Source organism: Ciconia boyciana, chromosome 18, assembly GCF_034638445.1.
Source record: "Ciconia boyciana chromosome 18, ASM3463844v1, whole genome shotgun sequence".
In the NCBI taxonomy this organism is placed as follows: Eukaryota; Metazoa; Chordata; class Aves; order Ciconiiformes; family Ciconiidae; genus Ciconia; species Ciconia boyciana.
This window is the reverse complement of record NC_132951.1, coordinates 2,921,134-2,934,719: the sequence shown is the minus strand read 5'-3', so window position 1 is coordinate 2,934,719 and position 13,586 is coordinate 2,921,134. Positions and strand designations below refer to the sequence as shown.

The following is a 13,586-nucleotide window of genomic DNA, read 5'->3' as shown; positions in this document are numbered from 1 at the left end:
GTCCTGGTTCCCGAGGCACCACGGTGCCTCGGCCACATTGGACATTGCGCCTCTAACAGAGAGGACAGCAGGGGGAAATGATGAGGGACTTAATCCCAAGAACCAATATTCAAGGATTTTACCAATTACCCAGTCAGTGGCAATGTACTGAAAGTTAGAGAGTTCACTGAATAGACCGTTCCTTCTCTTTCCATCCAGGCTTTGAGGAATAAAAGATGGTCTCCCTAACTCATAGCGAGCAGATGTCAACATAAAAAACCCCAGCTGACCAGCCCAGGGCACAAACCCAGCCAAGGTCCTTATCTCCCAAGAATTAATCGATACACGCTCTTCATTTGCCCAGTTAAGCTGACATTTGATGAGTGTGACAGTCAGAAGAGCCACGCTAGTAAATATAACCAGATCAATGATAATATAAAGGAGTTATCAGGAAAAGCCGGGATACTTCAGCAACAAGCACGTGTCCCCTTGTGAGACGCGTCGGCTGCTGTCTGGGCACAGAGGACAGTGGCGTCGGGTCCCTGCGATCCCCTTTGAGCTGCTCTTCACTTCTACACCGCAGCCCCTCCCTCGTACTGGACATCGTAACTTTGGCATAAAAACAACCCGAAGCTGGAGCATGGGCTGCGATGCACCCAGGGAAAATGCAGCCTTTTCGCCTGCGTGCGGTTTACAGTCCTCTGGCTTTGGGGTGGCTTCAGGGCTCGGCCAAACCAGCTCCTCTAAAACACCGCCTGACCCGCATGCCACGGAGCAGAGCTTCACTCCGTGCCAGGCCCCGACCCTTCTCCCACGAAGGATGTGACCGGGAACAACTCGGGGACCTCCAAGCACCCCCTGGCCCCAGGCAGCCTCTAGCCCCGTTCCCAAGGGGATGCCGCCCTGAGGGGTGTTCGCAGGGGACCCCAGCCAGGCCTGGAAGCGTTGCGGAAACTTTCTTCCGGGCTCGGGGCATGGGAAGGGCGGTGGGAATGCGGGGCGAGGGTCCCGACGGGCCGAGCCCGGTTCCCCCCCGCGGGGTCCCGGCGGCGGCGCGGCCCCCCCGGGCGCAGCCGGCGGGGAGGGAAGGGGTTCCCCTCGGCCCCCCAGCCCCGCGGCTCCCCACGACGGCGGCACAGGCGGCCCCCGGGGACACCCCCCCCCATCCCGACCCCCCCCGGCCGACCCCCGCCGGCAGCCCCCGGCCCCGCGCCGCGTCCCGCCGGCGGGTACCTGTGGGCGCTGCCATCGTCGTAGACGAAGGAGCGGTTGGTGTAGCACTCGGTACAGACGGCCGCCCCGCCGGCCGCCCTGCCCTCCGCCGGCCCCGCCGGCTTGTAGATCCCCTGCAGGCTCCGCTCTTCGCCCGAGAAAGGCATCAGCGAAGCGGCGCGGGTGCCCGGAGAGGCGAGGCGGAGCAGAGCATGGGCGCCCCGCGCTGCCGAAGGCGCCGGCCGGGGGCTGCCGGCCGCGGGCAGAGCCACCGCCGCCGTCCCGCTCCCGCTCCCGGCCGCCCATCACGGCGCGCCCCGCCGCCGCCGCAGCAGCCCGCGGGCCGGCCGGGCGCTCCGCATGCCGGGGACGAGGCGGCCGCCGCGGGGGAAGCCCGGCGGGGTGGGGGCAGCAACAGGTGCCGGAAAGTTGCGGAGCGGGGAGGGGGGAGGTGCTGCACCGGGCGGGGGGGGTGGGGGGGCCCTGCCCTACGCGCACCGGCGGAGCGGCGCCGCGGCGGCCCCGCTCGCCTCCTCCCCCTGCCCCCTGCGGCTGCGGCGCTGCCCGCCGAGGAAGCCCATGGCGCGGAGCGGCGGGGCGGGAGCGACCACCGCGCTGCTCCCGCCCCCACCTCGCTGCCGCCGCCGCCGCCGCCGCCGGGGCCCGGCCGGGCCCCCCCGGCCCCCGCCCGGCCCCGCCGCTGCACCACGGCGCCCCCTGCCGGCCGTGCCGGCCCCTGCCGCCGCCCCCCGCCCCGGCCCCGTGCCCCCCCGCCCCGCCCGGGCTGCGGGCCCCAGTCCGTGACCCCCGGCACCGCACCGGGCGCCCGGGGCGCGTCCCCTCGCCCCCGGCTTCCGCCCGCCCGCCTCCCCCGAGGGGGGGCTTGGCTTGCCTTTTTTTTCCCTTTTCTTTTCTTTTTTATTATTACCATGATTTGTATTTTATTTTCTACGAGCCGTATAAATATTTGCGTTGAGCGCTGCTGCGCCTCGGGGTTGTGCCGAAAGCAAACAGGGCGGCCGGGCCCCGGCCTGCTGGGGAATTCCTGTGCCGTGCTGGGCGGGCGGGCTGGGGGGCCTTGATCTTCCAGGGGGGCCCTGCTGCAATAACACGGCCCCGCTGCGGGCCCCCCCCCCCCCGCCCCAGGGACAGCCTGGAAACGAGCCAGCTGCCTCCGGGAAAGGGTTAACGGGATGGAAGCCAAGGTGCCTTCTCCCCCCCACCCCGTCGAAGTTCAACCCCTGACGCTAAGGTGCCGGGGGTCAGGAGGTGCCATCCGTAATAATGCGGTGAAGCCCGAAGTGCCCCAAAGCTGCGTCCCCCCGCGGGGGCTGGATGCGAGCCGCCGCAAACAGAGCAGCCTCCTCACGGGCTCCCACTGTGCACCCACGACCCACGCTGGCCCAGGGTCACGGAGGGGAGCGAGCCGGCCCCGCGGCGGGGTGGCCGTCCAGCCCACAGGGCAGCAGAGCCCCGGGGGAGCAGTTCTGCCCCAGCTCTGGCACGCTCCTCTCCTTTCTCACTTCTTCTTTAATTTCTTTTCCAGAGACCGCACTGTTGCACGGGCGCTGGGGGGTTCGCCGCGGTGCCGATCTGTGGGATCCGGGGGCTGCGCAGGTGAGCAGAGATCCCCAACGAGAAATGTTTATTACAAGGGAAACGCTCCCACAGAAACACAGCGGCCGGACAGTGCCTTGTGCAACGCTCCCCCGCCACCTCAGTCACCCAAAATGCCAAAGCCCGCTTCGGTCAGACCCCAGGGAGGGTGACGCCACCCGGGCCAGGAGCTCCCTGCTTCCAGAGCGGTGGCATCTCTCCGACAGCTCCAGACAGCTCCAGGCAGCCCCCGGCCCCCCCCAGCCCCCGGGCTGCCCCCCACGCCCCGCACTCCCCAGCCGCTGCTCCCCGGAGCCCCGGCCCTCGCACGATGCATCAGCACACGGTGCCCGTTCGCTGCCGCAGCCTCCACCACGCTCCACAGGAAAGTGCCCACTCAGATGCGCTGGGCTTTACGCTTCTGGCTAGGACCGGAGACTTTGTTTCTCCCGCAGCATCTCTTCCTCCTCCTCTCTCTCCATATGGACTCTCCTACACCAGGAGTCATTTGAGAGAAAAGCAATTAATACTCCCCGTGCAATCCATCCGTGTGATGCTTCCCGACCCATCATGCTTTTAAGTAGGAAAGTTATTCTTCATTCACTAATTGCCTCACATTATCGGGTGCCAAATGTTAACGTGCAGCTCTGCGAGGAGAGGGGTGGGTGGCACAGCAGCGTATTGACATGCTAGGTGATAACACAGGCGTGGAGGAGGAATTATTTAAAACAGTTGGGGGGGGGGGGGGGGACCACGGTGAGAAGAGAGAAATGAAAAATGAAAGAGAAAGAGCCAGAAGAAGAGAACATCCCCACCCAGACGCTGCAGCTCGAGTGGTGAGGTTGGCCCGGTCCCCCGCACGCTGGCGCTGCCACCGGCGATGGACCGGCCGTGGGGCTGTCCTGGAAGGGCGCTGGTGCCTCCCCAGTCCCGCTGCGGAGCTGGGGGGTTGCCGAGGCAGAGGCCCGGCCGCTGGGCACGGGGACAAGGTGTCCCGGTGATGGCACTTGGTGGGATCCTACCTGAGAAAGGAGAGGCCCTGCCCGGGGACTGCTCCCAGCTCCGGCAGAGATCAGCCCCGCTGCTCTGCAGGACTTCTGGTCTCTGCTTCCTCTCCCACTGAATGGGTACAAGAGGATCCTCCCTAACGAACCACTTTACAACCTGTAGTTCACAGAATAAAAAGCAAAATACTTTCCTTCCTTCCTCATCTTTTTTTTTTTTTCTTGCCCTGTTATTATTTAACTCCAGAAAGTATTTCAGGGCACAGCGTGTAATGTAAAACAGGGAATGACCAAGGGATGGGTTTTATTTACGCTCTGACATGGGCCGTCGTGGGAGCAGTGTCGGCCCCCGGGCTGAGCTTGCTTGTTCTTCCTCTGCCGTTTGGCAGAGCACAGTCGGGTTTTGTCCTCAACTCAAGGTAGGAGCCCAGACGGTTGGATGCATTTGGGAGCCGGGTGCCTTTGGGAAAGGTGGACGTTCAGGCCAGGGTCCGTGTTGGATTTCCACTCCCTCATGGTGCCACGCTCGAGCAGTGCCAGGCAAGACCCTTTCACACTCTCCCTGTCGGCGGATAACTGGCTGTGCCGGAGGCCAGAGGGGCTGGTCCGGTCCTCCCGTCCCTTCCCTGGCACATGGAGGTGGTGGCATCCCACCTCCGGCCAGCCCCGGGACCGTCTGACCTCCAGGGAGGCTTTTGTGGATGCTGAGATCACCACATCTCCCGCCCTCGGTACTTCTTTGCCGTGGCTTCCCCACACGCCGCCTCGCTCGTTAGTCAGCCGCACTCCCTCCTCCTAATGAGGATTCGTCTGACTGCAGTTTCCAGCCGCGGCAAAGCCTGCCTCTTCCCACTAGATCAAGAGTCTGCTTTTATCCTGCGTTTTCTCCGCATGAAACATATTGCGACACAAAACATCTCTTCCTTTTCTTCACAAACAGCTGAGTCCTCTCCCTCCTCCCCAAGGCATTTTCTCAGCCTTTGGGTAATTTTGGGGGCTCTCTTCACACTCTCCTGTTTCCACCTGACCATCTGAGCACCGACCAGAGACGCTGCCCTTCCCTTCTGTCCGTACTCTTCCAAGATCAATAGCGGTAAAATTCACTTCTCTTTGGAACCTCTTTTAGGCCTTTCGGGTCCCAGCCGGCACTACCGTGTGATAAAGACTGTGTCTGCCCAGCCGCCATGATTTAACCTCAACTTTAATCATTAATATCTTGCAAGCACTTGGCCTCTCAGCCCCAGAGATGCTGTGGGGGGTGCTGTGGGTACCTGCCTTGGGGCTGTCACACCTGCCCCGCGCTCCCAAAGCCAAGGGGGGAAGGCAGGGCAGGGGGGAAGGCAGGGCAGGGCTCTCAGCAAAGGCACCGTTCAGCATCTTGAGGGCATGGGTCTGGCTGAGACGGCCCTCCCCGCCTTCCGCTGCAGCACTCACCAAAACGCCATCGACGCTACAAGTCCTCATTTCCCAACAGTCATCTTATTAACCAAAAGTAAAATTAACCAGGACTTCATGTACCTGCTGTGACACCGTGCCTCTTCCTCTCGACGGCCTCAGCCCCCGTGGCTCTGCTGGGGAGCCCCTTCAGCATCCCGGCATTCCCCTCTGCACCCCGCAGCGGGCGAGAGCACGTGGCCCACGGGGCTATCTCCCTCCTGGGCAGGGAGCGTGCAGCACCGGGGACGGGGCACATCCAGGGGTGCCGAGTGCCGTTTGCCACTGTGCACACACAGGAGTTCTCCATAGCAGAGCGAGGCTCAGGGTGCGGCGTGTTGGGGCTCGTGCGGGCTCCCGGGAGAGCCGAACTCCAAGTCTGCAACCCCCCGAGGGCCGTGCGTGGGGGAAGGCACGGCCGCCCCCAGCAGATTGCAGCCGCGGCTGCCTGAGGGACCTGGCATGGGGCAGCGGAGACTCAACTCTGCTGTTTCTGCGTCTGGGAGAGCAATAAATAAATCCGTGGGAGGCAACGGTGGGATGAGTCAGAGGCAAGAGGGAGAGAAAGTCATCTTCGGAGGAACATGTTACCCAAGTCCAGCACGCCACGGTGCTCCAGCACCAAATGAGTATTCGGCTCAGAGGGTATCTTTGTCCTGCTCCAGCTCCCCGATAACCCCCTGCCAGGAGGGCAATGGGGGACGGCCCCGCCAGCCGGAGCCTTGGCCATGGCTGGGGGGCTGCAGCCCCCTCCCCATCCCCGGGGCACCCCCAGGTCCATGCAGCTGGAGCACAGCTGGATCCATCCAGCACCATGGGACCCAGGGAAGATGGGCTGGGACATTGCACGAGCCCCAGGAGCTGCACTCAGCTCCTGTTTCCCTCCACAACCTTGGGCAAGCTTTGCGTTTTTGGGTACATCACACGTACACCCCCATCGTCCCCGGGGCAAGGAGCTCCCCAGAAGCAATGCCCCAGCTCGCTGCCCAGCGTCGTGGCAGCTACAGAGCGGCCGGGGAGTCAGGCACGGCAACGCCTGATCTGCTCCCAATTGCAAATATTGTCAAAGCATGGACTGAATTTAATCAAAGCGGAGCTTGATTCAAGACTCAAACGCTTCGAATGTTGTGCGTGTCAAATGAATTTCATGTGAAATCTAGATTTGCCAGGCACCAATACAGCCTGTGTCTAACTTCAGGGAATGAAAGGGCAAGGCAAAGTAACCTGCATGGCACACTGTGAAAATGAATCACGAGGGGAAAACTTCTGCTCCACTGCAAAATAGGCAACTTTTCCGTCAAGTTGACGTCTTGGGGGGGAGAACACCTCTTGGGAACCAGCTCAGCCCAAGGGCTGGAGCCCTGTGGCCTCGCAACTCAACATTTTTCACAAGCTCATGCTCTCTCCATTCAGCTTATATTTAGCTCGGTGTTTCTGAGGCTGAATGCAGCACTTACAGAACGCACAGAGGGTTTAAGCTGTCTTTATCAAGGAATATAGCGGTAGTTAGTTGTCAAAGCTGTCATTAAACTCAAGAAGTAATAATCAAACATACCCATACAAAAAGATAGAGCTCTGTAACTCCGAGACTGATGTATGCAAAGAAAAAATGAATGCTAGGAACTTGGCTATAAAAACATGTTTTTAACGTAGTCAACTGAGCCATTGAATAGGAAGAAAAGACACCCTCATTTGTGTACCAGGAGTGGCTAATTATTCGTCTAGTGTGTCAGCACTCCGGTTTGTTAGCTTGTTTTTAAGTTTTCTACTTATGTTTAACACCTGAAGGGATGTTAAATATCAAAACCCAAATGAAACACACACTGTGTAACTCTCATAAAACCTTCTCTGCCATCATCTCCCAAGCCTCATGGAGAACTTAAGAATTGCCTGCAAGAGCTGAATCATATCTTTAAGCAAAAACACTGCTATTAGGTGACTAAGACCAAAACAATTGTCTCCCTTTATTTATTGCAACTGATGCTGTTATTAAAAGCCAGACAAGTCCCTTCCCAGTCCCTTGTGCTAGCGGGTCTTTGTGCGCTGGTGAAACACCGCAAAAGGCAGGTTGTAAAGAGAGGTGACCCTTTGCGCAGGGTCCAAAACACAGGGAAGGTGCTTTGTGCTCCCAGGAGCATCCCAGCTGGGGACCGGCGGGGCTGCCGGAGGATGCCTTGTGACAGGGGTCATCTCTGACCCTTAAAATAAGACAAGCGGCTGCTTGAGGGCAGAGGGAATGCCTCATGGAAAGGACCGCGGTGCCTACAGGTGGGCTATGCAGACAGGATCTGGCATGTCTCTGGAGCAGGAGCATCTGAGGGATCTGAAAGCCTGCCTGCGGGAATCAACCTGGCTTTTGGGAAGAGCCTGGGAGCGGGGGGACCGTGGTGGGGATGGAGAGGGGTGTCCACCCTGCAGGGAAGGATAACACGCAGCACAGAGCGACCGCACGGACGCCTGGGGCAGGCAGAGCTCGGGCTGTTATAATGGAGCAAATTTATATTGGAAAAACCAATTTTCACTGGTTTTCCCCAACAAACGCCATCCGCCCGCCCTCGCCTGCACCATCGCCTGAGAATGGTGCGTCATCCAAAGCCTTCGCATTTTCATGAAGCGGAGTCGAGCAGAACTGAAACAAGCTGGGCTCTGCTCCCCCCTTCCAAATGTTCACAGCATTGGGAGGGAAGCCAGGAGACTTTAAGAGACATTTTAAGAAGCTGCGGGTACGGCTGGTCCCCTGCAGCACATTGCACCACAGCTGCCCACCCCGCAGCACCGGCCCTGGGCTCGTCCTGCTCAACAGCATCTCCTGCCACCCTGTGGGCATCTCTGCTTTTATCTTTGGATATCGGGGGCGTTCAGGGCCCTGTCCTCTCCAAAAAATCAAACCCAAGCTCCAAACATCCTTCAATCTAAACACTCACTGTTCATAGGGTAGGTCAAGTTGCCTACAGCCTTATTGGTGCATCCCTGCTCCCATTATGAGGTTTGCTTGGACATAAAATTTAAGGAAAACGTGAAAACCTCTTACATAAAGCAAATTATAGCCCTGTGGCTCAGGAAAACCTGTCTTCCCAGTTGTTTCCCTAATTTACACCCACAAGAGTTTTCAGGGTTTAAGTGAAGCTGTAGGAACCACGCTCCTTTCCCCAGACTGACCTGACTTCAGCCACTCCAGGGTCCTGAATTCACTCTTCTTCTGGAAACTCTTGGATCTCACTGGGAGCGAGGTTTTCCCTGAATGTGTTTGACTTCACCCATCTGAAAAGTGAGATAAGGTCATACATAAGCTGCTGTGCCTTACGTTTGCCTGAAGCCTGGGTTTTAAAAGCGACGGAGGGACCACCTCTAGGCAAACTCCCTGGAGCCAAGGGGGTTCGTGGCACTCCAGATCAGTTATTTCACCCTTCAGCAGTCTTTTCGTTTCTGTTCCTCAGCTTTCTCCCAGTGGGACTCAGCCAGGCTCTTCAGATAAACAAAACCCCACGTCCGAGAGCTGCCCGCGCCCCGGCCGTGGTTGGATAGTGTTAATCTTATACATGCAATATCGGCGACTGTTTGAAGTTCCGGCTGCCACCACAAAGCAGGGCTAAAGAAATGACTTCAGAAGCACTGCAAGCACCACACTGTGCGTAATTGCAACAGGGATGATACACATGTGGGTTTTATTATTATTCTAAAAACGCACGATTGGGAAAGCCAATATTTTTAATGGAAGTGGTTTCAAATGCTAGTATTTATTTGCTTATTAAATGGTTCAGCTGGAGACAGAGCATCTTCAAAGGAGGAATTTTTTTTCCCAGAACGGGTATCTGGGGCTATAGTGCTATATTATTATACATAAAAAATATTTCCTTATTAGCTTTTTATTTCAGAGAACACATTTAACTGACACTTCCCGTGCTGACAGCTTGCCAAGCTTCAAAGCACAACTTCTGCAAGGATTACAATGATTATGAGGCTGGTCCAGCTGAAGCTGTATCCCAGCTGACACACAAGCTCTGTGAAAGGAGTTTTTCCCATTTTTAGAGACCCTAAAGCAGAGGTCCGCGTTGGGACACACACGCTGTGTGTGTTTGGGCCATCTTTCAGGGGGGCATGATGCTCTTCCAAGCTGCAACCACATTTTGGGGACCTGGTTTCCTCTAATTCCAGCCTGTAATTCCTACAGCAATGCAGATTTCCCAACACTGCCACAGACCCAGGGGCAGGGGCTGGGAGAGCTGAGGGGAGCTCAGAGCTGGGGGATTAACCTTTGCTCAACCCAAGCCAGAACTCAAAGCTCTTCTCCATCTCCCTGGGACATTTGGCTGATGCAGGCTCCCCAAAGGATGCTTCAGGGAGGACTGCAACAGTCAGAGCATCACACCCTGAGCCCTCGCAAGGCACGTGGGCTAAGGAAAACCACAGCAACGCTGCATCCTCCTCGCACCCTTTCACCTAAGGATGCAGTAACAGAAATGCACCCCTACCTACAAAAAAAAAGTCTCTCCAAAATTAAAAAAAAAAATCACAATCTCTCTGCTCTCACACAGAGGCTGGAGTTCCCACGCTTGTGCTGATGAAGGCTGACACCTCCCGCCACAATTTGCCCATCAAATTGCTGCCATCCACCCCCTCTGCCCCTCCCCGGGGGCTGCTGGGGACCCACGAGCCCCTCTCCCCCCTCGTGCTCCACAGGCCCCACAGCGTGCGGACCTGCTGCCAAACCCAGCTCTCGCTCCTGCTGACACTTCCATCCTGTTTGTGGTGTCTTTGGCGCTTCCCCCTCCGGCACTTCCAGTCCCCTGCGGCTCCCCAGCCCAGTCAGCTCCAGCGCAGCCCACGGCTGTGCCAACATTAACACGCGGAGGCTCCGGCGCAGCCGAGGCCGCCGCTGAAGGCAGGAGCCTGGCCAGGGGTGGATCACCGCAGCTCTTCACCAGGACGTGCAACCACCGCAAAAGCACAGATCTACACAGCCATTTAAAACCACAGAATGACGTCGCGCAGACAGAAAGCAAAGGACCAGCCAACACGGCTTGTTCGGGTTCACATCCCTGCTTCAGTAAACGCATGCTGGAGGGGCAAGCGGTGGGGGGACGCACCAAAACGTCCCCAGCCTCCTGGCCACGAGCCCTCTGGCTGAGCACCGTCAGCTCCCCCTGCACAGCCCCTTCCTCGTGCCTTGCTCCGAGGGGCCCACTGAAAACACAGCTGGTACCAACCGATGCCCTGCGCTTCCTCAGCTCCGGGAGCCATCAAGAGAGCCAAGCAAGGCGCCTTGCCTGGCGCGGGGTCCCAGCTCCCGCAGCTGCGACCCCAGCACAGGGAAAGCCCTGTACCCCTCTCACCGCTCAGTCCGCTCCCCGTGTGCCAGAGAGCCCAGCCCAGCAGTCCCCGCAGCCTTCGGGTGTCCTCCACGCCCACGGGGACCCCACGCAAGGCAAACCCACAAATTCATGCACCAAACCTCCATCTCAGGAGATGCAGAGTGCTCAGCGCAGGGGTCAACTGCCCTGGATGGGGGAACCAACACCAAAATGGCACAGCTGTAAAAAACAAACTGTCAGACCTCACACAGCTTCACAAGGGTACCAGAGGACCCCTCTTACCAAGTAAGCCCTAGCAGTTGCTTCACTTCTTTATTTCTCAGAGACCCAACCCCAAGAGTCAGAAATGAATAAAGGGAAAGGCTAGAGTTTTGCTTGCTTTGTGTTTTGTGCACCTGCAACACGATCATCCCCTGGGATCGTCTTTCCTCCCCGCAGGCAGGTGAGGTGGAAGCCATAGTCTCTGGGTACTGGGCAGTAACTGGATCCTGCAGACCCAGATACAGACGCTGCCCCGTTAAGCCTCTGCCGGGGAGAAACTGCCTCTGCCGTGACCACGGACCCTGCTGCAGGGAGAACTCCCACCACCATGCAGGTAAGTGCTTCCGCTTGTTGCTCAGCCGCAGCACAGAGGCGAGGATGAGGCTGTTCCCTCTGCGACAGCAGGGAGAACGCTTTCCCCTTGGCTTCTTGTCCTGCCAGCTTTCAAAGGCGTTGTCAGGCCAAGCACCAGAGACTCTCGTTTGAGGACACCTATTAACATTACAGGTCCTCATTAGGATCTCAGACCTTCAGTAACAGGTTAAAAACAGTCAGAAAATATTAATAGCGCGTTATTCCTCAGTATTTCCACACATGGATGCACAGAAAGGAGCCTTCTAAACTACAGCATGGTCATGTCCTTCCCAGCTTGGGATCTCGCTGTGCCACAAGGAGTAGGGTTGCTTAAGTTTCTAGGAGGAAAAGAGCTTTACGCTAATAATACAAAGACCATGGTCTAAAGGTCATGATTGTTTTGCATGAATATATTATAAAATGAAAGAAAGCCTTTCTGTTCTAGTAGCAAGAGAATTCAGTGTCTGTGTCTTCGCTTCCCCAGCTGACCCTCTGCAGGCTCCGGACTCACCAGTGGTGCTTCATCCTCTTTAATGTCTTGCTTTTCCACATGCTGCTTTTTGGAGCAGATTTACTGGAGGAATACTTCCTGCGGTCATTACCTCTTTCTTACACTGATGCAAAGACTCTCGAAATCAGGGAGAGGGCCAGGAAGCTAAATACGGATCCCCTAAAGGCCAATCTCTCTTACACTGTCAACAGTGCGACAACATGCTCCCATCAAGAGATATTTTTGCTCGTTCTTGTCTGCAGTAGCCCAGAAAACAGGACAAGGCGCAACACGATCAGGCAGACGTGGGGCAATGTGACAGACACCAGAGGTTATGCTGTCCTTACTCTGTTTGCTTTAGGAAAGCCAGCGTCAGTAACCACCCAGCTGGAGGTCCATGAAGAGTCTCAAAAGCACAGAGACATTATTGAAGGCAGTTTCATTGATTCTCCCAAGACGCAGACACAGAAGATGTTGATGAGTGTAGAGTGGACAGTGACTTTCTGTCCCCATGCAAGGTATATTCTTAAAACAGATGAAGACATGTTTGTCAGTATTCCAAGTCTGGCTGGATACCTGCTTAGCTTAACGCAGCTAGAGGACATTTACATTGGGAGAGTCATTCATCAAGGAGTGCCCGACAGAGACCCCAAAAGCCCGGGCTTTGTTCCCATCCATCAATACTCGGAAGAGTTTTACCCAGATTACTGCGATGGCAGGGCTTTCGTCATGTCCCAGGACGTCGCTCGCAAGGTGTACGTGGCCGCCAAGGAGGTGCCAGTTTCAGTGCCCCCCGATCTCTTTGTCGGGATCTGTGCTAAAAAAGCTGGCATCGCTCCCATTCACAGCTCTCGATTTTCTGGGGAGAAGCACATCAGCTACAACCGATGCTGCTATAAATTCATTTTCACCTCTTCCAACATGAAAGAGGACGAGTTATTTAAAGACTGGAAGGAAACAAGCGATGGGAAAGATTGCTCATTACTGGAAACTTACTACGGTCTGGTGTCCTGCAAGGTTTTGACCTATATTGATAAGTTCAAACAGTTTAACTTAGACAGAATTAAAAATGAGGTTCTTCATTTTGCCGATTAACTTCTGCAAAGAAAGTCTGAATTTTCTTTTACCAGCTGTTTTATCCTGTTAACATTCAGTAATAATTATCTCCTCTCAAAGTTAGCTCTCTTCCCTTCAACAGCAAATGAATTCTCAATGCTGTAGCATGCTACAGCAGCAAGAGAACTGGATGTACTCTAGCCACCTACAAGTGCATGCATACAAGTAAAAAAAAAAAAGCATATTCTAAGAAACTTTGTCTGTATCCAGTGTTTTCCAGACTTTTGAAGTCCTCTACCTCATGCCAAAACTCCTTCTGCATTTATCTGAATGAGGTGTCACCTACTTCCAAAGTGTTTTGTAACAAAGGGGAATCTTTCCATCCACAGACGGGAGCTGCAGCCTGTTTTACAGTACCAGTGAAACTACGGAACAGCTTAGACTGGGAACAGGCATTGAACCACCATGGGAATTGCCATGGGAAACAGCCCGGGGAGATTCTAGGCAAGAAATCCAACTTACCTGTTAAAGAATCTTGTATTTCTGTCAGTCGTGGCATCAGAGAAACACTGACACAAGCAGCTCAATGCCATAACATTATGCTGGAGCAGAGCACCAGCAGTGAAGCCAGAACAAATTCACCAGCATACTGGTAACACCAACCTTATTCAAAAGGTAAAAATTCCCCAAATTAGGAACCAGCCACAGAATACAATCCCCACCTACGGCTGCATCCCTCAGATTAACTCTTCCAGATCAGCTCTTTCAGCAGTAGAAAGACTAGCTGGACAGATGCGTTCTACAATTGCGACAGACACATGGGAAGAGACACGCACCCACCTCCGAGGGCACCGTTCACTCTTCCCGCTGCGACTGAAGGACCTGGAG

General features: G+C 56.2%; 2 protein-coding genes across 2 annotated transcripts in view; one reads left to right on the top strand and one right to left on the bottom strand.

Annotated features, from left to right (window-relative positions):
- Positions 1 to 1,592, bottom strand: part of KCNT1 (potassium sodium-activated channel subfamily T member 1) — a 90,293-nt gene extending 88,701 nt beyond the window's left edge. Inside the window, exon 1 of the mRNA XM_072883466.1 lies at positions 1,213 to 1,592. Coding sequence (XP_072739567.1) covers positions 1,213 to 1,358 — 146 coding nt within the window. The 5' untranslated portion in view covers positions 1,359 to 1,592. The remainder of the gene's footprint in view (positions 1 to 1,212) is intronic.
- A 792-nt stretch (positions 1,593 to 2,384) lies between these two features.
- Positions 2,385 to 12,737, top strand: B3GALT9 (beta-1,3-galactosyltransferase 9). Its single transcript, XM_072883465.1, is given in 5 exon segments — positions 2,385 to 2,480; positions 10,894 to 10,971; positions 10,973 to 11,056; positions 11,058 to 11,132; positions 11,637 to 12,737. Coding segments are annotated over 5 exon segments (1,434 nt in total).
- Positions 12,738 to 13,586: the final 849 nt, after the last annotated feature.